Here is a 27,947-nt window from a genome sequence, read left to right on the forward strand (position 1 = left end):
TTAATTTATTGGCAACAGATTCGGCATTCCATAGACTGCCAGAGAAAGGGGGTAAGAACTAATGGATAGTGTGAATGGGAATGAGGTTAGAAGAAGGAATTATTTTGGTGGAAGGGAAGAGAGAGGCGCTGGGGGGGGGGGGGGGGCAAGTTTGGGTGAGATGTCACCAGAAAGTAGCAGAAGAGTAAAAGGGTGCAGGAGCACAGACAGAAAAAGCAGGAGAGTGAAGTAGCTGGGAGACAGAGATTTAACAGACTGGGGAGGATGAAAGGTAATAGAGCCAGCAAAGAGTACAGGGTGAATGATACATTGTAACAGATAATTGTGAACCACAGGAATACATTAAACAATGTGGCAAACTGAATACCTTGTGAATAGCAGCTGTAGTAAGGGTTATAATGAGGCTTGTAAGCTTGTTGAGTTCCAGGTGTGGGGTAGGATGAATCATTCACAGAGATGGCTTGGTGGAAAGGCAGTGCAGGATGGCAGCAGCAGCGGTTGTGTTGGAGTCCAGGTGGATACCTAACCACCTGAGCGGTAACCCAGAGTGTGATTCAGATTCACATAATCTTTTGGAGGCAATGTACACTCATTGGCCACTTTATTAGGTACACCTATCACAATCACACTGTTTGTTAGTACATATATCTAATCAGCCAATCACATGGCTGCAACTCAATGCATTTACAGTAGGCATGAATACATTGTAAATGTGACTTACTGAAGTTCAAATGGAGCATCAGAATGGATGAGGATGAAAGGAATGGGGATGAAAGGTGATTTAAGTGACTTTGAATGTAGTGTTATGGTGTGTGCAATATTTTCTTGGAATACTTTTGGCCCTTTAGTACCAATTTAGCATAATTTAATTGTGACAACCTACCTTAGTATTGTTGCTAATACATGCCAATCTGTTTATGACTGCAATGTATCTATCCTCTGATGGCTACTTCCAGAAGGATAATGTGCCACAAATGTCACAAAGCTCTCAAATCATCTCAAACTGCTTTCTTGAACATGACAGAGAGTTCACTGTACTCAAACGGCCTCCACAGTCACCAGACCTCAATGCAATAGAGCCCTTTTTGGAAATTTTTGAGGCTATCATGTCAATATTGACCAAAGTCCCTGAGAAATGTTTCCAGCACCCATTGACAGAAACCTTGTGAGCTGATCATGACCTGTGCACAAAGAGGGGTTATTGAGATAAAAGGGATAGGAGGAAGGAAGAGGTCTGTGTACTTTTTAACATATCAGAAATAAAGTAGGCAGGGCTGGCAACACAAATTTTGCATTTTAGAAACTAAAGCCGCCATTTAAAAAGGATGGTCAGAATATACTGTATGTTAAATACATCAAAAGTGTTCTGTACTTGCAATGTTTAAAAGAAATAAAACATTTGGAAATGAGCATTTGAATTTGCTTTGCCCTGCCCAATATTCCCATGTTGCTGATAGCGGTTTCCTGTTGGATCCTGGCAGCTTTCCTTTTCCACATCCTAACCTTTGTCATGTGACCAGGAGCCCACAGCTGACCAGACCTCAAATGTGAACCACAGGCTTTAGCAGGGTGGAGGTTTCCTGTTATAATATATATATGTATATATGTGTACAGTACATGGGAAAGTGAATGTCTGGACACAATACAGTATATTTGGGTAAGTGAGAAAGATTGGAAGCCGTCAGGTTTTCATGAATAGACATGAATTGAAGTTTTTCAGGAATAGACATGAATTACTGGTTGTGGTGCAGCTGGCATTACATTCAGGGCCCATTCAGCACAATTGCATACAAATATGCTTGCTGCAGTGCATTGGTCACAATGACAACCCACAACACCATTGTATCCCTGCACACAAAGTGTGTGGCAATGTTTGTATGGTTGTTCGTGACAATTGCAGTCATAACATCCTGCATACTATGAATGAGCATCTCCCTGTTATCACTGCAGACAGAAACCTTTCTGACCAATCAGAGTAGAGCGCTGTGAGGAGAGGCAGCGACAAGTCAACAGTCCCCGCCCCTATCCGGTGACAGGCCCAGACACGGTGTGATGTCACTGAGTAGGAGGCGTGGCCTGGTGCCTCCAGAAGTGCGGATGAGAAGGGCTACACGAGGGGAGAGATGTGGCCGCTGTTCATTGTCATCCTGGCCGCTGCGATATGGCGTCCGGGCAGCGGCACCGAGGCCGCCATTACAGTCACGTTGCCTCCACAGGGCGGGGGGACGGTGGGCCCCAGTGCTGGCCAGGTGTCCGCCTCCAGCCCTATCTCCCCCAGGGTAGACCCTGAGCTGGCGCTGAGGGCACAGCGTCATAACCTGCTTCTCCTTTTCCAGCGCTATGGAGAGAATAATCAGAGCCTGACCATCATTGGCCTCCGTAAGCTGCTCCGCAGTCTGGGGGAAGAGAGGCTGAAGAGCATCGCTATACAGAGAACGGACAGACACCATCATCACCACGATCACCACCACCACCATCATCATCATCAGCACCACCACCACCACCATCATCCCATCACCCCCACTACAGAGCACAGTACATGTCAGGAGAGGAAGAAGAGACACGTGACCTCCCCTGGCACCTCTGAGGTCCAGCCAATGGGGCCAGACCGTGACAGCAGCATGTCAGTGGAGGTGATCATCACATGGGCCCTATAATACCTGGGGGTTAGGTGTAGTAAGCTTACCTGCCAATATACAATGGGCACTGTGTCACCCCAGCTGTCATCTTCACAAAGTCTTCTTCCAGGTTGGGAATCTTTATTGGCCTGAGCTGGAATAATGTAACTGTTCCTGCAGCACAGAGAAAGTGTCTATCATGTACACACTCTGCTCATGTATTATTACAGAAATTTACATTAAACTTCTGCTAATCAGGATGGCCAAAGATCCCAAACTTGGAAGAGAACAAGGTGAAGATGTCGGCGAAGGAGCAAGGAGAGGTGAGTTTGTGTCATTGTGAATAGGCAGGTAAGTCAGGTAAGTTTGTTTTATTGCAAAGGGCTTACAGCCTTTCCTTTTGCAATAAAGAACCTTTTTACGGTATAATAAAGGCAATATGTTTGGTAATTTGGATTGATTGTTGAGAGGCTAGCACCACTGCCAAGTTTTTATTGCTATCTGTGTTCTAGTTATGGAGATTTGTGCAATCCGGTTGGTCAAAATGACAAATAGTTTAAATGCTTTGGCGTTAGGGCCCCATTCTTGCTAAAACAATCCTGGGCAGGCATGGTGCCATCCGGTTAGTGTTCTCTTTTGCTGCCTGATCGGCATATAAGCATCCATGGCCTGGTGACCTCACACCTCCTGGCTCCCTCTATTCCTGGGACACCATTATATTGAGGCATGGATGTTCCTCCACTGTTCCAAAAATCTGCCCCAATGGTGTCCAATTCATAAACCTGTCACATTACTTCTGTTTTGTGGCAAGGAGACTTTCTTGCTTCTTCAGCTTCATTTACTAGTCCCCACGGAGACTGACTTGGATTAGTCTGACTTTGATGTCTGTTCTGTGAACTTTGATTTTTTTTGCTGCAAAGATTTGAAGCTATTCATAGCTATAGCAATTTATTTGTTTATGAATTAAAAACATATCATTACAGTCCCAGAATGATCAAATCTGTCTATTTTATCACACTTTGAATTTAGTATTCATCACTGCAATAATTTCTTTTCTTTTAGTGTTTGAATGCTTCCCGCCTTCTGACTTCACATGGAATGGATAGGCACATGCTTCTTGATGTAGTTGAGTTCAGATATATCTGTCCAGCTATTATTAATCAAATCGATAGAAAGTCCTGCTTGATTAATGCTCCAGAGGAAGCCATGGCAGAAAGCAGCCAAGGTGTATATTCTGTGAAAGTGGGTAAGTAGCTGTGTATATGACTGGCTGGACCCATTGGCTTGAGGGGGTGGGTTGTTGGGAACTGTGAGTTTGGACTTGTTCAGTAAGTTAAAGATTTACCTGGGAATCCTGGGTAGCCTGGCAACAGATTGCTATCGGGGAGAAGATCCCTTTTACTTTCACAAGAATGTGTACAGGTTCTCTTTTTCTTTGATTCTTTTTTGTGCAGTGTTTTTACATGGTTGATCTGATATCTTCATATATTCTGCCATTCTGGATTGCTTTGTACAGGTTCTAGACATTTGAGAACTCCAGAGCAGTACCATGTAAAGTGCAATAAAAAAGTGTGGGCAGGCAGGTTGTTATTTTGCAGAAAGGACAATTAATGTATTTTCTGCAAAAACATAAACTTCCCTTCTTGTTTACTAAATTTTCATCTCTTGGCACCTTCTTCAGTTGGTCCTTCTCCAGGTTTAGGATCTTCGGTCATCTTGATTGGCCAAACTAGAATAACACATAAATAAATGGTCCATATAGAGAAGTCTCTTCCCAATTATTCACTTTAAGGTCATTACAAAGGACAAGGTCTGTGAAAATGTGGAATCGGCTTCCTCAGGAAGTAGTTTCAGCAACTACTATAGATTGATAACTACTCAGTGTTCTCCCCAGCCCCTTTTAGCTGGGTGCACCACCCGGCACTTTTCAGTAACCACCTTGTTGTTTTTATGTGGCTACTGAAGAGTTGGGTCACAATACAGGGGATGCCACCCACCTACAATTTCTTCCCACCCGGCTCAAAAAATATCCTGGGTTGAGCACTGCTACCATAGATATAGAAAAAGCTTTAAAGTGAAGATAACACAGATTGTTGATCCAGGGAACATCCGATTGCCTCATGGAATCAGGAAGGATTTTTTTCCCTGTTGGAGCAAATTGTACAAGGTTTTTCTATGCCTTCCTCTGGATCAACCATGTCTATAGGGTTTATATCAGTTTTTTTTTTTTTCCGTAGTGGTTGAACTTGATGGGCCTATGTCTTTTTTTTTCTAACTATGTAACTCCCACACACAGAAGTTCCCTCATTCCCATTTACTAACTATGCTGGGATTGTACACTGAGCTACACATGCCCAAGTCAGTGTACATTATAGAGCAAATTTGTGAACATACAGGTAAGTTTGTTCTGTTGCAGAAGGGATATCGCCTGTCCTTTCTGCAATTAGAAACTTGATTGCAGTTTTTTTAATTTTTAGGTTTAGTTCTGCTTTAACTAAGCCATCTTTAATTGGTAGCATAAAGCCTATCAGCAAACTCTGTTTACCCATATAGTGCAGAGCAACAGATTTGATTTAAACCCACCCCATTTCCTTCCAGCATTTACTTACTGTCTTTTGCTCCCTTGAAGCTCTGTTTAGTGTCAAGAGCCCCAGGATGAATCTAATTCCTCCAGGTATAGAGGAATCATGTCACATAGGCAATCTATAGATCTGTGTAAACTAAAACTATGTATCTACACTGCTCAATAATTGTCCCTGGAAATTATTCTTAGCGATAATTCATAGAACAAGTAAGTGCTGAAAAAAACACTGTTCTGTTCTATGGAGAGGATGAATGGCTGAATCCTCTCCTTAGAAAACATTTTTTGTCATTCTTATTGGTCATTTAATAATCTGACTGATCACAAAAAGACCTTGGGGGAACAGGTATACAAATGCTAGATTTGTACCTGAGAGGATCATGAATATGATTTTGGGTAACAAAAAAATCTATCATTTATAAGTAGCCGAAAGCACCAGCAAGTTCTCACCAAACACTTTCATTTAGATCCTGATGGCTAAATGGAGTATAAACTTTTGGTTCGGGAGTATAAAGTAGATAAGCTGCTGGGGATGTGTACATTAAAGTGAAATTAAAGTGTCGATTTGCATGTGACATACCTATGTTAGCTGTATTATTCATTTTGATATTTTATTTTTAAGCATTCAGGGTGTGCTTTTTGAGCCTGCTAATTGAATACTTTTATTATTTTTCCACAGCATGGGTTGGTGGCTTCATATCGATCACGGTTATTAGTGTGTTGTCTTTGCTGGGTATCATCTTGGTTCCTCTGATGAATAAAGTGTTTTTCAAGTTTTTGTTAAGTTTCCTGGTGGCCCTGGCAGTTGGTACTTTAAGTGGAGATGCATTTTTACATCTACTTCCGCATGTAAGTATTTGAAATCCTTGTTAAATTTTGTTTTCCAACTAAAATGTTCTAAATAAAATGCTGTATGTTAACTACATATAGGGATGAGGGGCAATGTTTGGAAACAGGTAAAACAACCGTTGAGCTAATAATCATGCATTGTAAATTACTGCAAAGTGGAGATGACATTCTGTTCTCCAATGTGTGATAAATCTCTAAGCCTTAATTTGAATTCTTTGTAGACAGATTCCAAATCTGTTGCAATCTAGTGTCTGTGAAACCTCCGAGAACTGGAATTTTTTCACTATAAAAAGCCTGCAGGTGTGTTCTACCATCACAAGCAGGCACATTCCAAGATTGCTTGACTACGGACAAAAGGGAGTGGGGTGGACTGGTACAGTCAATAATGACCAGATAAAAAAAACTGACGTCCTGAGTAGTGGAGCAATGTATCCATCACAATGTTTCGTTGCAAGAGAATTCATGCAATAGAAGGTTTTCCAAGTTTTGCATAGAAAAAAATATGTATATACATGTATGTTACATTCAGATTTAATTTTTCAATGGCTGTAATATTAATCAAACTAGAAAAATAAGTGTCATTCTCTTGCAATATGGCAAGCTGGAGGCTTTCTGTAAGCTGTGTGTACAGAACTCCACACATGTAGTTTCTGCCTGTGTGATTGCTTCACTACTTTTCCTACACCAATATGCTTCAAAATACAAATTGCAGATATCCTCTGCAGCAGTAATTTTACCTCACTGGTTCTCCCTCAGTAATTTTAAAGGTAAAGTAACAGACTATCGTTAAGGTAGCCTAACCACAAGATTTACTCCCATGAAAACAGTGATTAGAGAGCTGACAATGTTTATCAAATGCAGTTATATGTAAAAAAAACATGTGAGTGTGCCTAAAACTCTGAGAACAAAAAGCAGACTTGCATACTTAAGGCTACTAACACATGCAAAAATTATTGTTGGAAACAAACGACTAACGACCGTTAACAAAAAAAAGTGAACAACGACTGGCCAACAATGCTGATGAACGAGCAATGTTGCTGGAAACGAACGACTGCCCTGGTGGATCAGATTCGGCGATGATCGCTTGCTGTCTATTGTGTGTACGGTCATTCAGTGATCGTGGATTGTTCTGCAGTACACTTTTTCCGGTACACATCACTTCCTGCATCGTTCAAACAATCGTGTGTAGTGTGTGTACATTATTGGTGGAAATATATTTGAACGATCGTGACATTACAGCATGTACAGAATTGTGCTGAAAACAATTGTTCAAAACAATCGTGCATAATAGTTGATCAGTCGCTAATCGTTTGTTTTCTAACGATAATTATTGCACGTGTGTACGTAGCCTAAGACAGAAGCAAAAAAAATGCAAACATCAAACAGCAGTCACACTTAGAACAAAACAAAATGCATAGCTGTTACGTCTACATTGTTGATATATCAAAGAAAGAAAAACATATCGAGTCCTGTGTACAGTTTCTATAACAACTGCTATGACATTAGGTTAATGTAAGGGAACACAAAACATTCAGTAGCTAATATAATACACAGAATGGACAGCTGTCTGTCATTATCGTGTTGGCCATCAAAACATGAAATCACTTTGTTTCCTTTCCTTCTGCTGGCTGGTGTGCCTAGTTATGTTGTTACTGGTCATATTACCTTTTACTGCACTCCTTACTTCACTGATTATACCTCAGTACACACAATGCACTCCTCACCTGTCAAATTCTCCTCCAATATGTAAAATGCAATCTTTACTTGTCTGGTGATTTCTCCTTCATTATTTCATTCAGTACACTCAATGCAGTCCTCATCTTCCTGGTCCCTGCTTGTTCCACAAAAACAAACAATTCCTGCAGTTCTTTTACTCACATCCACTCCCCTTGATTTTATTCCTCTCTGTGAGATGCAGTATGCAGCCTTGCGTTCCTGATCTGTCACAGCTACATCTGTCCTCGGCTTCTGAAGTTGAAATTATGGGGCATAAGGTGACTGCATAAATTGCCCTCAGGACGAGACCCTGGCAGTGGCAGTAATGCTCTGTATGCGAGTTGGTGTCTTGCATTATTAATATTTGTGAAAAGCTTCCCAACTCATATCCAGCCCATACACTACCAAATTGTGGTGCAATCTGATAATCAGATAATTAAGGTAGACCTATATGGAAACTGCTTTTAGTAAGCCCATAGTAAAGCAAGCATGTTTTTTTAAACAAGATATAAATTTGTTAAAAGGTTTTCTAAAAAAATCCTTGCATGGTACAGTATATTGTTTACTAGGGGAGAGTGTCTTTTACTTAAAGCTAAGCTCTAGTCAGAAATCTGAAAAAATCTAGGTATGTATTTATAAATAGCATCATTTAAATGTATTTTCTCCCAAAACTCTTTGGAGGACAGTATCTTAGTCGCTTCTTTTTGTTTGTATTTTAATATGTTGTTTTTTTGGACATTGTTTAAATAGGAATGGCACAGCCCAACCCAGTGGCTATACCCCTACACATAAGGGCAGTGTATGTTTTTACAGGCTCTGCTGGATTTAGAAATAGCTTCTGAGGATTCTTCTACTAGGAAGCAGCTGGCAGTGTCATAATGAACCATAGGATCTTGGACATTCAGTTCAGCAATCATTTATTGGTGGTGTCATACCAGACCACTAAATTTAGGGTTTCCCTGAGACAATTCTGCCTATCCCGAGATAATTTTAATCATGTTAGTCAATACAGTGGGTAACTATTCAATATTGCACATTTTTTCAAATTTTTTTGTATGATGTTATCCTAGATCTGGAAATTCGCTGCAGTAGTATTCTCTATTTTCAGTACAATACAAGACCTGGCATAAAAGAGTGTCTGTGGCAGTGAGAAGGGCTGTTGTTTGAACAGTGTTACTGCCTGTCTGGAAGGGTGGAGTGTTTTCCAAAGCTACGTACACACGTCCAATGGTTCTCGCCTGATACTCGACTCCGGGTCGATATCGGGCGAGAATCTGGCGTGTGTACAGCGCCAGTCGTCCATCGTCCGAACGACCGTCCTGGCGGATCCACGGACGGAAGATTACCATGCTATACTTTTTCTTGCTACATTGGAAGACACAGTTACCTCCTGTCTGATGTGTGCTTTTCTGTGCTGTGAGTCTTTTGCCATGGGCAAGATGTTTTCTGGAAGGTTGTTTACCTTTACACGTGTTTTAGTGATTGCCACTCCTGAGTTCATGTTCAGGAGTACAGCGACTAGATGGGTTTGTGTCCTTTTCTAATTTGCATTGTATTCCAACATCCATGAGGCAGTAGTTAAACCAACACACTGAAGAACAGACTTATTTACTTTACAGTGCACTACTGGAGTATGTCTTTGATAGGAAGTATAGACATTTTTTTTTTTTATAAATACCTGAACTGAATGGGATTTCAGCCCATTATAACTCTTTGCACAGCAATTCTTTAACTGGGATCAGGGAAGTGTTTCAGGTGTCTTTCATGTGAGTGTGCTAACAAGGTACAAGCTAGGAGAAGGAGAGATCACAGATCTAATCTCATCTGTCTTTTGCTTTGTATGCTCAGAACCAGGTGACCAGACCTTGTTGCACTATGCCACCTATGCAGTTTGACATGGCTATGGTAATACACACATGCATATCCTTTGGCAGATAAGTGCTCCCATATTTGCATACCTGAAAAGTGCCCAAAGTTCATCTCTAACAAAACAAAAGTTGCATGCTTCCCTTTGTTTGTGCTCCTGTGTCTTTTATTTTTTTTTTATTTTTACTGATATATAATTTAACACAATTTAATTTAGAACACCAAGTGTAACTGCTATTTTGAATGACTACAATCTTCTTGTTGTTCTCGTGGGGTATACAGCAGTCCTAATGGGCGGATCAGTTCTGTAGTAGTAGAGTTGTTGAAATCAAAGATGTTTTTATTTGTTATAGTTTCTTTAGTGCATAGTGTCGAAAGAATCAGGAAGAGTCTATACTGTCACTCCTATATCAGTGTTTCTGGACCTTTTTAACAAGAGAGAACCTCTTGAAAAAACTTTTAGGTCTTCAGGGTGACAGGAAGAATGCCTCTTACATTGCTGGGAAGAATGTCACCCCCACAGATAGCCAAAAAGATCATTGGTATCTGGTAAACTGACCTGAGAGTCACAAATTGCTCATTGTTCAAGAAACCCCTAGCAATCTCTGCACAAACTCTGGTTGAGAAACATTGGTCTGTATGGTCTCATTGTCGTTACTTAAACAGTGTCACAAGAATGTTACAGTTCAGTGGAACAGTTCAGGAGATACATTTACTGTCATGAAAATCTGTTTTTCAAATTGCCCTTCATTATGGGAGATTGACGCTCTGTGGTTAATTGACGTAAAGTGAAACTAAACCCACTATAGTCACCTGTGCCCAATCTGTTGCAGGGTGCCACCATCTCCTCCCCAATGATTTCTGCCATCTTAGTTGGCCAGGCCGGGATGTTGTAACTTCTGGGCATTCGTTCTCAACACACACACGGGGAACCCGGGATTGGTGGGTATCCTGGCAATCAAAGCTAAGCTGTGCATGCGCAAATTTTTGGGAGTTGAACTTTAGTTCTGTTTTAAGTAGTGTCTCTCAGCTTAGAGAGTGAATGTTTAAATCTTACCTGTAGCTTTACATTAAATTTACACACCTATTGACAGACCTTTTTTTGTGCTGATAGCAATTAGCTCATTACCCTGCACACTGTGACTTCCACTTAACAAATATTGGAAACAGCCTCAAGTATCTGAAGCACACCTCATTTTTTTTTGCACAATAGACTACCAGGTTCATCCAGCCAATTCCACTCGATCTTTCATCTTTTTTTGCTGTTTGTCCTGTCAGTCATTTAGTCTCAACTTTATGTTCTTGGATTGATCTGTATGTGTGTGCAGTCTGTCCAGGAATTCCTATTCTGATTGTGTATGAAAAGCAGAACTGACGGTTGAGAAATCCGTACTTCTGCTAAACCTACACTCAGTGGAGTTACAGAATCAGTTACTTTGTGTGCACCTGCGCTAACTATGTGCCTTCATGCACTCTGACACAGTACTAAGGAGCCAAGGTTTGTCTTGGCAATGGTTCAGTGAACAACTTTTCAGGAGACAGTTTTGGTATGGGGAGCTAGTTTTAGGTTTTCACGTTCAGTTTTGACACAAAAGAAAGGGTTCTAATTTCAATATTTTGGAGAGATAAAAGCTAGCTTGCACTCAGCAATGAGCTGAAGATGAGCAAGGTGACTGTGTTCCTTCTTATACATCTGTAGGACACTGAAATGTGAGAGCATTATTAAGTCTTACCTTCACTGACACGCCTGCTGCCTCTGGTCACAGAGACTGACAGTGATTGTGAACTCTGCTGGATCCCAAGAATAGATAATTTGCAACTGCTGTAATCATGTGTTAAAGGAATAAAGGATTGTTTAAAAAAACAAAAGGCTACACAGAGGAAAAAGGGGGAGGTTTGAGTGTGTATGTATTTGGTAGGCAAACCTGCGTTCATTTTTATTACTCATGCAAGTGAAATAAAATTATTTAGTTTTGCGTACACTAAATTGGTTATTTGAACACCGCTCCACCCCCCTTAACGTTTGCTATCCCTAGCAGCAAGAGCACTCATTCATTTAGTAGTTAAGTACTTGCTGCTAGGGATAGCAAGGGTTTAGGGGTGGAACTGCCATCAGCCAGTCATTATGTAGACACTCCATGTAAATGCAGTTTTCGGGTCAGTAAAAGTTCACTGTTCACAAATTTAAATTTTTACTCCTATTTTTGTAACTGTGCTGTGCTTTCAAGCCTTACTTTTAAAGTTTTTCCTAATGATGGAGGTTACATTTTTGTTTAGGGGTCTAAATTAGATACATGTCACAAAAAAATTGGATTGGTCTGCCTTAGTAAAAATGTGTCTATTACTCCACAGTCAGAAAAATACTGGGCTAAAATGGGCATCACTGGAGAGTAGCAAGGTGGAAAACACTTCTTAGCAATGCAAATATAAATACTTGCTTTTAATTTTTCAGAGAACACCTAAATTATCCCCAAGGAACAGTTCTAAGAATATTGTTTTTAATTCCAAGAACATTAAATTGCTCTTTTTAAGATCTGATGTTGTGAAGTTTTACAAAAGAACTGTTTAAAATAACACTGGATGTTGGTATTGAAAAAAGACAATGTGCCATATCAAGTTAAAGATAATGTAGGATTTTTTTTTTACTTTAAAATGACGTTAGAAAAAGAATCTTGCTTTATGCTTGGGTTACACCACTAGATGGTACTGTGTCCTTATGTAAAGTGTGTAACAAACGCATGCTTTCTGAGACATTATTAGATTTTGTATCACATTTTACATGGGGATACAATGACATCTACAGGACACTTAAAGTAATGCAGAAAAGATCATTTAGGACCATGTGATCCATCATACCTTAGATACAAGATACTTCAGCCAGTTAAACTGAAAACACTGATTAAAATCAGTGTTTTCCTGCATTTTTTTGGGTACAAAGAAGGAACCTCAGTTTGGATTCCTGGTATATTAAAACATACACATAACATTTTATGCAAATTGAATCATGAGGCCTTTATTAAAGCAAGCTTTTTTTTTATCTTAAAGTGAGTTTTTTTTTTTTTTTTTTTTTTTTTATCTTGTGCTTGAATAGTCTTATCCAAGCATTTTTTAAAAAACAGGTTTTACAGGCTTACATGTTAAAGAACCAGCATGTGCAGTGCTGTAAACGATCTGCATGAAATATTTTAAATGTGATGTTGTGAAAATAACTGGACAACATAACCAGGCTAAAATTGTTTTTTATCTGACTGTGTACTAGAAAAATGTCAGCTAATCTAATCATTTGCTAAAAGTATTGCTTGAAACATTTGTTAGTGGAGTCTGACTGATCTAGGAGCATGTTTAAATGGCCTACCTATTTTGCTTGTACTTCACAACCTAAACATTTCTTTTTAAACAAAGTGCCTTAATCACATCAAATGAATTGCAATCTAAAATGTTAAGTTTCCCAAAACATTTTCAAAGCTACTTTCTAATCTCATCCATGTTGTGTTAAAAGTTACTATACACTATGCAATATTATTCAAATATTTGAAAATGTCTAGTCTAGTTGTGTTTGTGATAATCCAAAATATTTAGGAACTATTGAAAATTGGGTGCTTTTTTTTTGTTAACCAGGATGGGTAACTTCTTTTTTGTGTCTGAATACTTCTAGCTGATCACAAGAAATTATTTAGTAGCCTGTTCAGACCAGCAGTGGAAACCATGGTTCCTGTACCAGAACTTAAACTTTTAACATCAAGCGGTAATACATCACTCACTCACCCGTTCATTCCCTATTTCTGGATATTTAGCAACTTACCTGCAGACGGGGTTCATGGGTGTGAGGAAGCAGTAACTGCATTGCAATGTTTCTGTAACCTGTCTAAAGAAGACTCATTTCTGTTGCAGTTGCCTTTGTACTATTTGGAAATATCATAGGTAAACTACAAGTTATGCTGGTGAAATACATATACATGAATTGCTTTTCCTGCAGTGTGATGCTTGATGATTCATAATTGGTAAATGTCCAGTGAACAAGTAGGTGGGATATGAGGCTGCAAAGTGCAGCAGGCTTGTTGAAACACCAGATTAGTTGGAAAGTATTACAAATATTTTGCAAGGTAAAAATGTTCATATATACGTATTTCAACAGTACATGGGCCTATTTGTTTATTTCAGAAATATTCAGAGTGACTAAGAATTTTGTCATTTTGGGTTTTCATCACATAATTTTATGCATAAACATTTTACAATTTGTAACTAAAGAGTTAAACCTTTTTCAGCATAATATGTTCCATTAATCTCAGGATTTGTTCATATACTGGATTTAGTTCTGCAGAGTCTAGTTGAACATACGTAATTTTAATGTTTCTCTAGTGTTCTAAGTAATTTTCCAAAATTTTTACAGGTAATGTACTTTTCTAGTCATACTCAGTTAGAGGCTTGTTGGCCCTAGAGGGTTGAATGAGGACATCGATCTGCTAGCTTTCACTGTGTACAGAGATAAGATTCTGAACACCACTTGTCAAAATGAACTGAGCCTGTGTTTACTTACTACAATATAATATTTACTGAATTTCTTGCTTTCTTAGTAAATATGTATGTATGGGTATATCTCTGTGATTACCTAGTAAATGCTGTGTATAGAATGCATGTAAAATTAAAGTAATAATAATTGTTCTTTTACTTTCAAGTCTCATGCGAAACATTACCATAGCCATGGTGGAGTTGAAAATGATAGTCATGCAGATGAAAAGCCTGAAGAAAGTGTTCATTTGGATGCAACATTGAAAGGCCTGACTGCACTCGGGGGTCTATATTTCATGTTTTTGGTGGAGCATTTAATTACTTTGATCAAGCAATATAAAGACAAAAAGCAAAAGGTACCATTGCTTTCCTTTCTTTGGTAATTTGGTAAATGGCTATTTTTTTTTTGTCCTCTGAGGGAAATCGGAAATACTTCACCTTTGGAATACCATGCTGCCCAGAGGTGCCTGCTGGTATCGTCCCTTAAGGCAGCTCCTGCTGTCCAGTTTTACTTTGGATGGGCACCGCTCTAAACTCATTTGTAGCGGGTTGTGTTGGTCAAGACCCTGCTCTATATTTGGCAAAGTCTTCTCTTCCAACCCTCCTCAAGATCCTTATGATACATAACTTGTTGGTTTGGGGAAGAGTTGGGCATTCTGTGAATCCTCAGGGGCCTGGTTTGATGAAACTAGTGTATCAGTTTACCTCTTGGAATTGGAGTTGGGGTTTTCTCTAAAATCTTCAAATCTGGATCTAGCCATCAAAGTAAAACACAAGATTTTGTTTCAATTAAATCCTGTTCTGTGCAGAACTTGTTGTTCTAGACTTGTTTTGCCTTGTTTAACTTAGGCACAGACAGTTGGCTGGACCTAGGAAAGCAGTCCATACACCCAAGAGTATTCAATAGCTTGCATCACTGGTGGAGGACCCTGGATGCGGAACCCTTGACATCTTGCTTCAGTTGCATGCTGAACTAGTTTTTCTGAAATTATGGGTATCCTCCATCGGAAGCAGTGGATACTCTGGTGGCTCAGTGGGATCTGGAAACCTTCCCTTTTGTCTTCGGGCAGCACGGTGGCTCATAGGATAACATTCAGGTCTTTGCAGCGCTAGGTGCCAGGATACTATCTGCCTGGAGTTTGCATGTTCTCCTTGTGTTTGCTTGGGTACTCCAGTTTTCTTCCACATCTAAAAATATGCAGTTAGGTTAATTGGCTTCCCCCCAAATTGACCTTAAACAGCATTAAAGACATATGACGATGGTAGGGGCATTGGATTGTGAGCCCCATTGAGGAACAGTTAGTGATATGTCAATGGACTTTGTGAAGTGCTGCGCAATGTCAGCGCTATATAAATACTAGTTAATAATAATTCTGTGTTTAAGTTTGTTTTTCAGCTACTCTTCCGGAACTCGTAGTTAAACATGAGAGTCATTTTCCCCCCACTTTCAATGACAAAAGTGGACCCTATAAATGTGATTTAGCTGCTTGTTCCACCATTCTGGTTAGGTTAGGCAGGCTATCTTGCAAGCCTATGGTCTAAAATTAGTAGTAGTACTATATACTAAACTATGTATAGATTTTTTGTCTGCACAGTATAGCAATTGTCTGATAGCTCCTTGTAATATGGAGTTATAGAGAGATCAGTAATGATCACTTGGACCTCAATGACATGTCCCAGGTGTTTATTCTTTATTCTTTCTGTACTTATTAGATAACTTCTTCAGTTACTTTTGTACATGATCTGGCAAATATTATTAACAAATAGGATTTATATAGCACCAATATATTACGCAGTACATTAAATTAGGGTTTCAAATGACAGACAGTTACAGACAGTGACACAGGAGGAGGAGAAAACCCTGCCCCGAAGAGCTTACAATATAGGAGGTTGGGAAGGATTACAAATATTAGGCCAATTCTGGTATTTTTTTACTGAAACCTTTACTGATAGAACACTTACCTTTCCTCTTGGCTGCATTACTAAACTCTTATCCAGTTGATAAAACTGGTCCCCCAAAGCCCCTTCTCACTGGAGTTTGGATCACCCTATTCCCCCATAGCTGTTAGTTGTTTCTTCCTCTAACCTCAAATGACCCCTCTCTCCTGAGGTCAGAGAGGGAAAACAGTGAAATATGTGGGGAACCAGCTTTCATAAACAGAAAAAGAAGAGTATTATCTAAACTAAAAGAAATAGCAACAAAGTTGCTTTAATTGGCTGATATTTTGAGATCTAAATTGTTCATTTGTTTAATTCTTCAAGAATCAGAAGAAAGCTGAAAATGAAGAGGAGTTAGAAGTTAAGAAGCAGCTCTCAAATCATTCACATATTGAAGATAAAGAGACAGAGGCAGATTTCCGTATGTATATTGTTCATACATATATTGCTGCACAATGCTTATGTTATGGAGACTGTGGTTTTTGTGTCTTAAGAGTTTAAATATATGTTTGTACAAAATGTTTTAGTCAGAAAAATAAAAACCAATGCAGCTAATAAATCCAACCTTAACTATTCATTTCAGTAAAAGTTTCTTTCTGATTTGCTTACATGATACAGTATTGTATGACAAAAGCAAATTTTCTTTTAGAAACATTTTTTGTACAAAATACAGTGGAAAGAAAATATCCACAATAATCAGTTATACCACATGTTTGAATTAATTTAAACATTTACAAAAACAAGTTCAATAATACAAATACAATAACATGTAAATATATACCGTACTCAATTCCAGCCCATCCTAGTAAACCACAACCTAATCAAGAAAACCCAGGGAAGGACAAAAGCAAATTTTCATTCTGTTTAAAAATGAAAAAAATGATCTGAGAGGATAGGAGTTCCTGCATTCCTGTACTCTAGGTAGTAGGATTCATTTGTGGTACAGGAAAGCTAAAGGTTTAGAGAAAAAGACTGGCCACAAAAATACTGAAGTACTAAATCTACCCATAAACATTATAATTACCACCAGGGACCCACGCATATTCTCTCGGTACCAGTTCCATTTAAAGTCAGCACATGGCCTTTTTTTAAAAACCGTCTTGTTTTTTAACCTGGATGAGAATTTCAAGGCAGTCCACATGCACTAATATTTAAAACAGTCCATTTTAAGGTAATGCAACTTCTCCTTATTAAAATATATTCAAACCCTACTCTAAGTATTTCTGGGGACAGTAAAAATTTGATAATTGTACAATGACGCACAGGGAGTTTGAGAAAACTGAGAACCTAAAGTCTTGCAATTGATCATTAACCACCTGAGCGTTACACTGAGGTCTAGATTTCTGTACCAAAAGTGATCCACTGTTTTTCATGAAATTTTTTTTTTAAATTGTAGACCTGTAACTTACAGAAATATGTCCGAACAGGGGTTCTAGTAGATAATATGAATATAAAAAATGTATTTACTTTTATTTTTTTATTTTTTTTTTTTGTATTGGATTGGATACCGGAGTTTGTATTCAATCCAATACAAAATGAGCGTTTGAATTTACCATATTATGTATTATGTTATGTACTTTGTATTAATTTTATATTATTTTGTATTGGACTGGATAGGCAAGTTTGTATCCAATCAAATACAAAATATAAATTTGAATTTCCAAGTTATTTACTTTTTTTTTATTTTTTGTATTGGATTGGATACGCAAGTTTGTATTCAATCCAATACAAAGTGACAGTTTGAATTTACCAATTACAAACTTTGTATTTATTTGAGTTATTTTGTATTGGATTGAATACAGGAGTTTGTATTGAATCCAATACAAAATGAATGAATGAGTTTCTATTTGAATTTCCCGCACACGCGCCGACATCATCACGCACGCAGGGAGAAGCCTTCCGGTTTTTTTTCTCCGCCGGACGGCTTCTCCCTGCAGAGATCATCCGGCGCTGGACGAAGACGGACGTGGACCATCAGCGGGACCAGGTAAGATGCCGGCCGGTATCTTGTGTTCAGCCGGCCGGGCGGCGGAACGCAAGATGCCGGGCAGCGGAACACAAGACACCGGCCGGCATCTTACCGGTCCCGCTGGCACCCGACGCTGGAGAGGGAGATCGACGGACGACGATGGACGGAGGACGACGCTGGAATAGGAAAACGACGCTGGAATCCTTACCTCCATGGTCCCGCTGGATGTGCACAGCGGGACCATGGAGGTAAGGATGTGACAAAATTACGGGGTTAACCATCCTAGCCATTTTTTTTTGCCCGACCTTCGTACAGGCATACGGCTAGGTGGTTAAGCTGACAAATCTAAGTAAGTACACCTACTTTTCCATTCAACAATTGACATTCTTATCAAAGATGAATGCAAGTGCCTTGAATTTTTCACCTCGACAAGCCGTATAGTTTAATCTGCCCCTATTTATTCTTTATTAAGATACAGATCATGAAGGCTACATAGAGGTTCAAGCACACGAAGTCTCTCAACAGCCAAATGCACCAGAAGAAGAAGAAGAGATAATGATTGCTCAGTCTCATGATGAAACTAGTTACAGAGAGTACGTCTCCAGAGGATGTGAAAACAAGTGTCATTCTCACTTTCATGACACACTTGGTCAGTCTGATGACCTTATACATCATCACCATGACTATCATCATATTCTACATCATCATCATCACCAGAATCACCATCCACATAGCCATTCTCAACGCTACTCTCGGGAGGAGCTAAAAGATGCTGGCATTGCCACCCTGGCTTGGATGGTAATCATGGGTGATGGATTGCACAACTTTAGTGATGGTTTAGCTATAGGTAAGTTTTTAAAGAATGTACCAAGCTGTTCTGATTGTTTTTGTGTTGGGGAAGCAGTTGATTAGCAAATTAGCTTGGGTTATGTCAGATTTACAACTCTGCTGCTACATTTGTATACATTTGTGTTCCACAGAAACAAATCTTTTGAGTTTGATGTTGTTGATCTACTTTGGGCATATGTCAATAGCGTTCATTTGAGGTGCTTCTGAGACCATTCAGAATTCATGGACAGGTTCTTCGGGCCTTCTTCAAGCAGGTTTTGAAAACCCATACCATTGTATGGGAATGTAAAACTGTTTTGAACACAAGCCTATAAGGTCAAGCCCTAAAGGAGAGCTAATGAATAAGTTGCAATAGCTAAGTAATTTGGCTGCTTACCCACAAGTGAATGAGAGCACGCTAAATTGCTAAAGCACGGCCACTTTGTTATTAGGCAAAGCAAAAAACTATGTCTGCATATGTAGTGAGTAGATATGGAATATCCAATACACATAATTGCAAATTCTGCATAGAAATTAGATTTTTAAAACATTAGCACATAGTAGATATACATTAAACTGAAATTTGTGTGGATAAAGGAAAAAAAAATCTTTTTAAGGTGTATTTAGTCATTGTGTAAAGTTTTATTACTGTGTATTATTACAGTCAATAAAACAGTCAATAATCTGGGATGTCCAAACACTTCAATAATAAATATAATGCTTTGACCTACAGATGACTTCATGTAAAAGCATCTATAACAGGCTTACCCAGTGTATTGCTGTGAAGTCCAGTGACCTATACAATCTAGGACAGGGGTCCTCAAACTTTTTAAACAGGGGGCCGGTTCACGATCCCTCAGACTGTCGGGGGGCCGTACTATAGTTTGAAAAAAAACAGGAGAAGATTCTTATGCACACTGCACAAAACGTATTTATTGTATAAAAAACATGAAAGAACAATACTATATGCACAGCACACTTGCCGATCATTAAAAAAAAAAGTGGCGTTTACTTTGGCTTTAAAATTGCTTGAGATTATTCCTTTGCATGGAAAATGCACAGATAAATTTGAATTTTCACTGTGTGTATTGAAAATGCAAATTTATCTTGCATTTTCCATGCAAATGAATAATCTCAAGCAATTCATTAATTTGCTTCTTTTTATACACCCTACCTTACACCCAACATTACCCCACACTTTTTATTAATTAAAAAAGGGCTGCTAAAAAAACTTTGTCAGTGTCTGCTACCTGTCACTCACTGCTGCCTTCATACATGGATCACACTGCAGCACATGTGTACATGATCAATGTGCATAGTATGTTTCTACTATTTACAAATTGGTCATGTACATTTGTGCTGCAGTGAGCAGGGAATGAAGGCAGCAGTGAATCTCTGCTCTGCTCATACCTTCTCTGCCTGATGGCTTCAGCCCGACAGCTCCAGCGTTACCCCGGCAACAGTGGTGTCACGTGACCGGGTTCCCTGAAGTGCAGATGGCAGGCAGCTAGAGCTCAAGCAGGAGAAGCAGCCTGGGCTGCCGGCGGGCCGGATGGAGAACCTCAGCGGGCCGTATTCGTCCCGCGGGCCGTAGTTTGAGGACCCCTGATCTAGGATTTGTATTTAAGGAAGCGTGCTTACTAAAATAATTGCTTAATAGTTGATCTTATTTACTGTATGTTGCTCCTGATTTTAGTTTGGTTGAGCAATGATCATTTTATGTCATGGGCACTTTGTTTGTTTGGTCTGTATTTGATCCTGTTGATTTGTGTTATTTGGTAATACATCATCATTAATGGCTTGCAATGAACATGCGTGGGTTATGCTAACATTTGCTTTAATTTACAGGCGCTGCATTTACTGAAGGCTTATCCAGTGGATTAAGTACATCTGTAGCTGTCTTTTGTCATGAACTACCACATGAATTAGGTAAAACCTATATCATAATATATCTGTATCATAATAGTTGTGTGATTGTTGTCAGTCGCATATCAAATGGTTTTAAAAGGTACCAACACTCAGCACGTTCTGTTTTAATAGTAGGCATGTGTGTGTTGTTCTCTGAGTATAAACAAAGCTTTTCTTAGTAGTCCCATCCATAAGATGATTTTACTTTCTGGATTCGCACACTGTTGACAGTCCAGACAGCCCTCTGCTTCTGACCCTTCCTTCCCTCCGATTCTGGGCTGTCAATGTATCAAACAGAAAAAAATACGACTACAAATCTCTTGAAAATGCTCCTTGAAAGCATTTTGAAAAGAGCTCCTACAGACAGTATATAGTTCATTCTTCCTTTGATTACATTTTTTTCCTTGACAAGATTCTGGTATTATGAGCTGGAGTAAATTGCAGTCCACAATTTGCATTATGCTTAAGTCAAATATGGATATGGGGCAATTAAGTAGGTAAATGGTGCCAACAAGCACATAATCATTATTTTAATAATAATAAAGCGTATTTATATAGCACCAACATATTATGCAGCACTGTACATTAAATAGAGGTAGCAAATGACAGATAGATACAAACAGTGACAGAGGAGGAGGAGAGGACCCTGCCCTGAAGAGCTTACAATCTAAGAGGTTAGCGAGTTGTCATCATCGTCACCATGCCAGAATTTACCAGGAACGCTTTATTGATGTGGACTCTAATGTGGAATGTTTTATGGTGGGATGTATGTGCATAATGAAATTATTTTAATTAAGAGGTATATGTTATATTTTCGAGTTTTGTTATTGTAGGTACAATGTGGATTACTATATACCACATGTTTTCAGTAAAGATCTCACTATAAAACTGGTAAAATATTGAAGTATTTGCAGCAAATAAATATCAGACATATTAAGCATCAAACTTGTACATGTCTGTTAAATGATAAAGTACAGTACTGAAACTTTTTTTAGAAATTTTCTGCACTCAACTGCACACTATAGCTGCTAAGCCTGCTTCAAATTAAAGCGTGCTCATGGCTGCTGTTAAAGCTGCAATCTTATTCTAACTCATTCAGTGCTGTAATGTATAGTATACAATATGTCAAAAATTGTGCAGACTAATATCCTAATTGTACCCAACTGCCAAGTGTGTTTGCTGTTCATGTACCCTGCAATTTCCATTTGTTGCTATAAAAGGTCTGTACAAAAAAAAAATATTAAAAATATTTCTCATTACACATACTTTTGGTATTGCCGAAACACTATATAATTACTAATACTCCATTTGATTAAGTGTGACTCCTATGCCTTTGTAGTATTTAAGCTTTTAAGCTTATTTGATACTTTTATGCCTGGAATGTCTGCGGTTCAGAAACTAAAGAATGCTGACCTGTGTTTTTCTCATAGGTTTGTATTTGTGGTTCAGTCTAGTGACATTGTTTCTTCAAACTTCTCTTTTTAGGGGATTTTGCTATCCTTCTGAAAGCGGGAATGACTGTAAAACAAGCTGTGTTATACAATGCCCTGTCTGCAATGCTTGCCTACCTGGGCATGATAACTGGGATTCTTATAGGCCATTATGCAGAGAATGTTTCAATGTGGATTTTTGCTCTGACAGCAGGGCTGTTCATGTATGTGGCTTTTGTTGATATGGTAAGTGTACATTTTTTAAAACAAAGATTTTATAAAACAAAATACTGTGTAATGTGTTTTTGCAGTGTTTCAGAATAGATATTTGCCTCTGCATCAGGTCAGACTTTTGCTGATAGCATGATATAATCCTATAGAGAGAGAGCAAAAATCGTTGACTTTTTGGGCCTGATTTATTAAAGCTCTCCAGGGCTGGAGAGGATACAGTTTTATCAGTGAAGCTGGGTGATCCAGCACACCTGGACTGGATATGGTCCAGGATTGAAAACATTTGCTAACAAATAGCAAATTATTTTTAAGAAATCCATTGCAGGTTTGTGTGATCACCCAGGTTTACTGATGAAATTGTGTCTGCTTTAATACATCAGGCCTTTTGTCTCTACCCAGGTCTTTCCAGCAATGTCCACTACAAAAAATAGGAGCAATGTTCATGACATGATGATGTCAATGTTTTTATAACAATTGTACACTTAATAATTGGATGTTGGCAGTATGTTCCCATATGATCATTTATTCTAATGCTATGTTGTCATTCCATTGAAGTGCTATATCTGTGTCACTTTTCCCATTACATCTAAGATGGAAGGTATTATAACAAGAGCTCTTTAGAATGTTACCCTATTCTGTCAAACAATAAGTAGTAAAGAAAATGTCATGTGCAAAATCTGTAAGTTATAACACTAAAATCTTTAGAAAAGTAGGCAAGCATATTGAGTGTGGTAAAAAGTAGAATGAGGTCAGTGGGCAAATATGCTGCATGGAAAAATCTCTTAGAAATGATTTAAATTGGCAAGCCAAAGACAGAATTGAGAGATTCCAGTGTTCCCCCCTTGACAGGATTTGCTGGGCGGATCACCTGTCGGTTTCCACTTTCTACCTGGCTGTCTCTGTCTGTCTTCAGTCTGGGCTTCCTGCATAGAGAACTGTCAGTGAGTCTATGCAGCCTGCCAGCTTGCAAACATCAGAAGACTAGCAGTTATCTATCTATAGCTATACTAAGGGGGTGGGGGGGATGACATAAATTTGAAACAAATTTTAGAGGGGCAGCCGTAAGCGGAAACAATTATAGGGGTCACTGGACACCTATGACACCAACAACTGGCAGCACTAAATATGTTGCATGTTTCCCAACCCAATGTTGGATCATCCAGCTACAGCTTTCCCGCACCTGGCTGAAATAAAAATTTGGGGAGAACAATCGCTTCATTTACTATATTATTTTCAGCTTTTAATAATTCATTGGCAACAAAGATCAAAGTTTTGGATTTTTACCTGGTGGATAAACAAACTTTTGATTTGTTAACATCTGTTTTGTATCCCTCTTCAGCTGCTTTGTTAACATGTACATCATTCCTGCTCAATAAAGCAAAGCTGTTATTAAACAAGCAAATATGAATTTTTAACTGTTACTCTTCTCTCTTTATATTACTTACCTTTTGTATACCTACGTGTCTTGTAACATTTATTGCATTACTATATAATGTATTATATACCAGTATATGATATATTTTCCAATGGTGTAAACCATGTGTCTGGACACAGAAATGATTGTTTCCCTCTTTGGCCAGCGTGCTAAAACTTCATAATTGTTTTCTGTTTTTTAGGTACCCGAGATGTTGCACAATGACGCAAGTGACCATGGCTGCAGTCGGTGGGGATATTTTCTCTTGCAGAATGCAGGAATTCTTTTGGGATTTTTCATTATGTTTGTTATTTCTGTATTTGAACCTAAAATTGTTTTCACAGTTAACCTATAACTATAGGTTGTCTGTGGCCATCAAATTTACACAGCAAAATAAGTTATTTTTTGTTTATTTTTTCCGGTTTTTTTTATGCATCAAGCATATCTATTTTTATACTAACTGTAAAAACAACTGCACTTATCTAATGGCTTCAGAGAAGATGCAGTAAAACTGCAATGGTCAATAGCAAACAAACTGTTTGTGCCAAACTCGTCCTTTTTTTTTTTTTTTTTTTTTTTTTTTTAATGTACTTTTTGTTTTAAACATATTTATTAGACGTAGTCTAAATATGTATGTATGTATGTCCAAACTCATCTTGGTAAAACCTAGTTTGTGGAGCTTTTTTTTTAGTTCACTACCATTTTTAGCACTTATGTTTCTATGTTTTGGAGCAAAATTTATAGATAGTAAAAACGTTAGGACCTACAGCCAATTGGGAAGGGGGGCGGGGTATAGAGGAGTTGCTTTGCAGTAATTATTGGCAATAGTTATAATTTATTACCCAGTTGTCCAGCGCTGGACCCCTTTAGATTAGTGGTCACTTGCCATCATTCATCCCATTTTCTGTAAGCCTTGGCTGTCATGGACATACCCTTTGAACATTGCATCACAAGTGATTGCTGTTCTGTGCAGTCTTAGGGACTATATCCACAGCTGCTGCTGGACAATGAGAAGCACTAATGTCATGACATGACCGCCCCAAAGACTGCTGGATTGTTAATGTATAGGGAAGCAGTGAAGGAGGTGTTGGGCATTAAAGTGTAATTCTACCTTATAAACTTGTTGGCCAAAAAAAAAAAAAAAAATGCAACCAGACAGGCCATTTATTGCAGAAGAGACAGATGATTTTCCATTTGCAATAAAATAAGCTTACCTGCCTGATTGCAATTTTTAATTTGCACTCACCTATCCTCACTGTGGCAAGGGCGCAGCCATCTTCACCCTGAAAGATCTGTAGCAGATTTGTAATATTGTGTTTGTGTGAGCATTCCAAAATTAGCTGTAAAAGGTTGGATACTAAACCGCTTGCAATAAGGTAAAATTTAAACCTTTCCAGGATACAGTAGATACTTTTAAGTCTATATAACCAAATGAAACAAATAAGGTAATAAACACTATTCAGAAAGTCTGAATACCATGCATAAAGTAATGTGCACAGTGCTCAGACCATGATATGAAATCTGACAAATTTGTTTTATTTTCTGCTGTTCAGATTCTCTACTAAAATTGAATGCTGGTGGGTAGCACCCTAAATATACACCAGATACTCATATATGCTTGAAATAAAGTCAAGCTAAAGTATAAAACCTGGTTTAAACTGTTGTCTGTGTGTGGGGAGCCCCCATATCATCCCCTTTTTATTTGGTCAGTGAGCCTAGCCATTATGGTGCCTTCATTAAACTGCTTCCCACAATAGTGCAACAAAGGGGTTACTGGTGTTTAGGCTGGAGTGTGAATAATTGCACAGTGCTACCTACTATAGTAAAAGTGTTATTACAGTCCCAGGCAACCAGTTTTGCTGAAAGTATCCCTCCCCCCAAAAACTTTTCTCAGTTTTCTAGTGTTCATACATATCAATGTTATACTCTCCTGTATCATAAAAAACACCATAAATTCAGCAGTTTTTTTCCCCCAGGTAATATTAAAATACGCTTTTAATATAATTAGGGGCAACTAATATGATGTGTGTGTTGAAGTAAGAGAAACAAAAGTATGTCAATTAACAGTCATTTACTGGTGTCATTCTTTTTTGGTTCAAAGTTGTGCACTTTTTTCCTGTAGTCCAGCTAGAAGAGTAATTATCCCTGATATAGTTTTTTTTTCTTTTTCTTTTTTTTTTTCTTATGTATAAAGAGGAGCTTTAGAATATATGGCTGTATACATGCCAAAGATCAACCTAGATGTTGCTGACTGATTAAGGTTTACAGACTGTTACATAGTGTGGGCGTAGCTGTTTATTAGAATAGATTTTGAATAAGATACATTTTGCGGATCTTGTATGTTTTTTTTTTTTTTTTTACATGTAAGTTGCATATGCCTTATTTATTTTACTGGTAAGCGATTTTTCTGTTAAATACAGGACTGAATGCCCTTGCATATTTATGGCAAAATTTCTTTTGATAGCCCCCTCCTCCCCATAAAGTTTTACTAGCTAAACTTGGCTTATTTGCTACCTCCCTGCACCATTTCTCTATTAAAAAAGAGCTTCCTGGTATTGAGGGGCATGTAACCCTCAACTTCCTTCTCATGTGACAATGCTCTAACCTTAGTTTCCAGTTACCAAGACCAAATATTGTCACATGGGAGTATAGTGACACAGTGGATAGCTGCAACATTGTAGTCTACCTGTGGGAGACTGGTGAGGGAGCATGAGGGACTGTGAGTATAGGGGATTGACTATTAGCAGACACTATCCAGAAACTATGAATTGAATTGGCAGGTGACCGTATTGAAGTCCAGTAAAATATACATTTTAAAGACATGGTCAAATCATGATTTTGAACGTAAACATTCCTATTTCTAAAGTTTTGGCAGAAGGTTATTCCAGATTAAAAGTTGTATAAAGTGATGCACATATAATTAGTTGTTTAATTAGTAAGAACCATAAATGATACATTACATCAACTGGTATAATGCATGCAAATTTTTTTTAGATTAAGGTAAACTGCTTGCTTGGATTATGTAGAAAATAAATACCTCCCAATATTGTGTAATATTTAATTGAGAGTTCCTATTCATCTCCTAAATTGGTAACTGCTGTGGAAATGTTTTGCTGTTAAAGCGCCATTAAGGAAAACTACAATATTCCGGTAATTGTATGGAGCATTTTATAATAGTATTCAGCATATAAACTTTTTATTTGACATATGCTTTTTTTTTTTTTTTGAGTTTTGGCCACATGAACATAAAAGCCAATTTGTCAGTGTCAATAAAAGCACAAAAAATAGAATGGTTTATATACTAAATACAAACATATATTAGCCATATGCAGGTATTAGAATGCACTAATAGTGGTCATTTATATTATTAACAGCAAAGATCATCCACTGCTTTATCTTTTGTGATTTTTTGGTATCCCCTTTTTCTAACACATCAAGGACAATTAGGGGAGAACATAATTGGGTAATTTACTTAAAGGAGGTAACTTAAACTAATGTGGCCTTTTAAATCTTTTACTATGTTTTGCTAAAAAAGTACAGAAGTATGTGTTCTGTTACACAAATATAGAAAGTTTTGTTTGAAAGATTTGCTGAAATCTGTGTAATCATTGTCTGGGCAATGCCTGCTCAAATATTGTCTGAATGTGTTGTCTGTGTTCTATTTCTGATGTAAAATGCAAGCTCTCTTCTTAATGTATTATGGATTCAAAATGACTTTATGAAGTCTTCAGTCACATAAAGATGCTCCACCTTTTATTTATACACAAGGACAAATGTTTCTGAAAATGGACCCAGAGAAAGCTGGAACAGAAGTGTTGTGGCTATAGGCTTCATCTCCCTCTTGAATACTAATGTTAGGGAAGACATTTTTGCCTATGATGCAGTGTTCAAGTGTTAGTAGATTTGTTATCTATCTGCATATACAATTTTCTGCTTCATAAATTTGTAAATGGTTTATGCTGCTGATTTTTTTTTAATGTCTAAGGTCCTGTGTGCATGTCCTAATTGTTACATGCAATTTTTCTATATATTTTTTGTTTCTACATTTCCATTGCTGTATGCTAGATTACAATAAATTAATTGATACATA

At 38.2% G+C, this 27,947-nt stretch overlaps 1 protein-coding gene across 2 annotated transcripts; it reads left to right on the forward strand.

Annotated features, from left to right (window-relative positions):
• The first annotated feature begins 2,066 nt into the window (after positions 1-2,066).
• On the forward strand, positions 2,067-27,947 carry SLC39A6 (solute carrier family 39 member 6). 2 transcript variants are annotated; one of them, XM_072411887.1, is made up of 9 exons: positions 2,067-2,633; positions 3,681-3,864; positions 5,879-6,048; positions 14,307-14,495; positions 16,402-16,498; positions 18,519-18,893; positions 20,723-20,803; positions 22,268-22,458; positions 24,060-27,947. In XM_072411887.1, exons 1-9 carry the CDS (start codon positions 2,124-2,126, stop codon positions 24,210-24,212), a joined length of 1,950 nt encoding a protein of 649 aa, XP_072267988.1. In that variant the 5' UTR covers positions 2,067-2,123; the 3' UTR covers positions 24,213-27,947. The 2 variants fall into 2 exon arrangements, with proteins under 2 accessions (XP_072267988.1, XP_072267989.1); XM_072411888.1 differs by having other exon boundaries at positions 18,525-18,893.

The sequence above is a fragment of the Pyxicephalus adspersus genome, chromosome 5, assembly GCF_032062135.1.
Source record: "Pyxicephalus adspersus chromosome 5, UCB_Pads_2.0, whole genome shotgun sequence".
In the NCBI taxonomy this organism is placed as follows: domain Eukaryota; kingdom Metazoa; phylum Chordata; class Amphibia; order Anura; family Pyxicephalidae; genus Pyxicephalus; species Pyxicephalus adspersus.

Coding starts and splice junctions, on each gene's coding strand:
- SLC39A6 (XM_072411887.1), top strand. CDS start 2,124: ATGTGGCCGCTGTTCATTGTCATCCTGGCCGCTGCGATATGGCGTCCG. Junction 18,894..20,722: donor TAGTGATGGTTTAGCTATAG/GTAAGTTTTTAA, acceptor TTTAATTTACAG/GCGCTGCATTTACTGAAGGC. Junction 20,804..22,267: donor TGAACTACCACATGAATTAG/GTAAAACCTATA, acceptor TTCTCTTTTTAG/GGGATTTTGCTATCCTTCTG.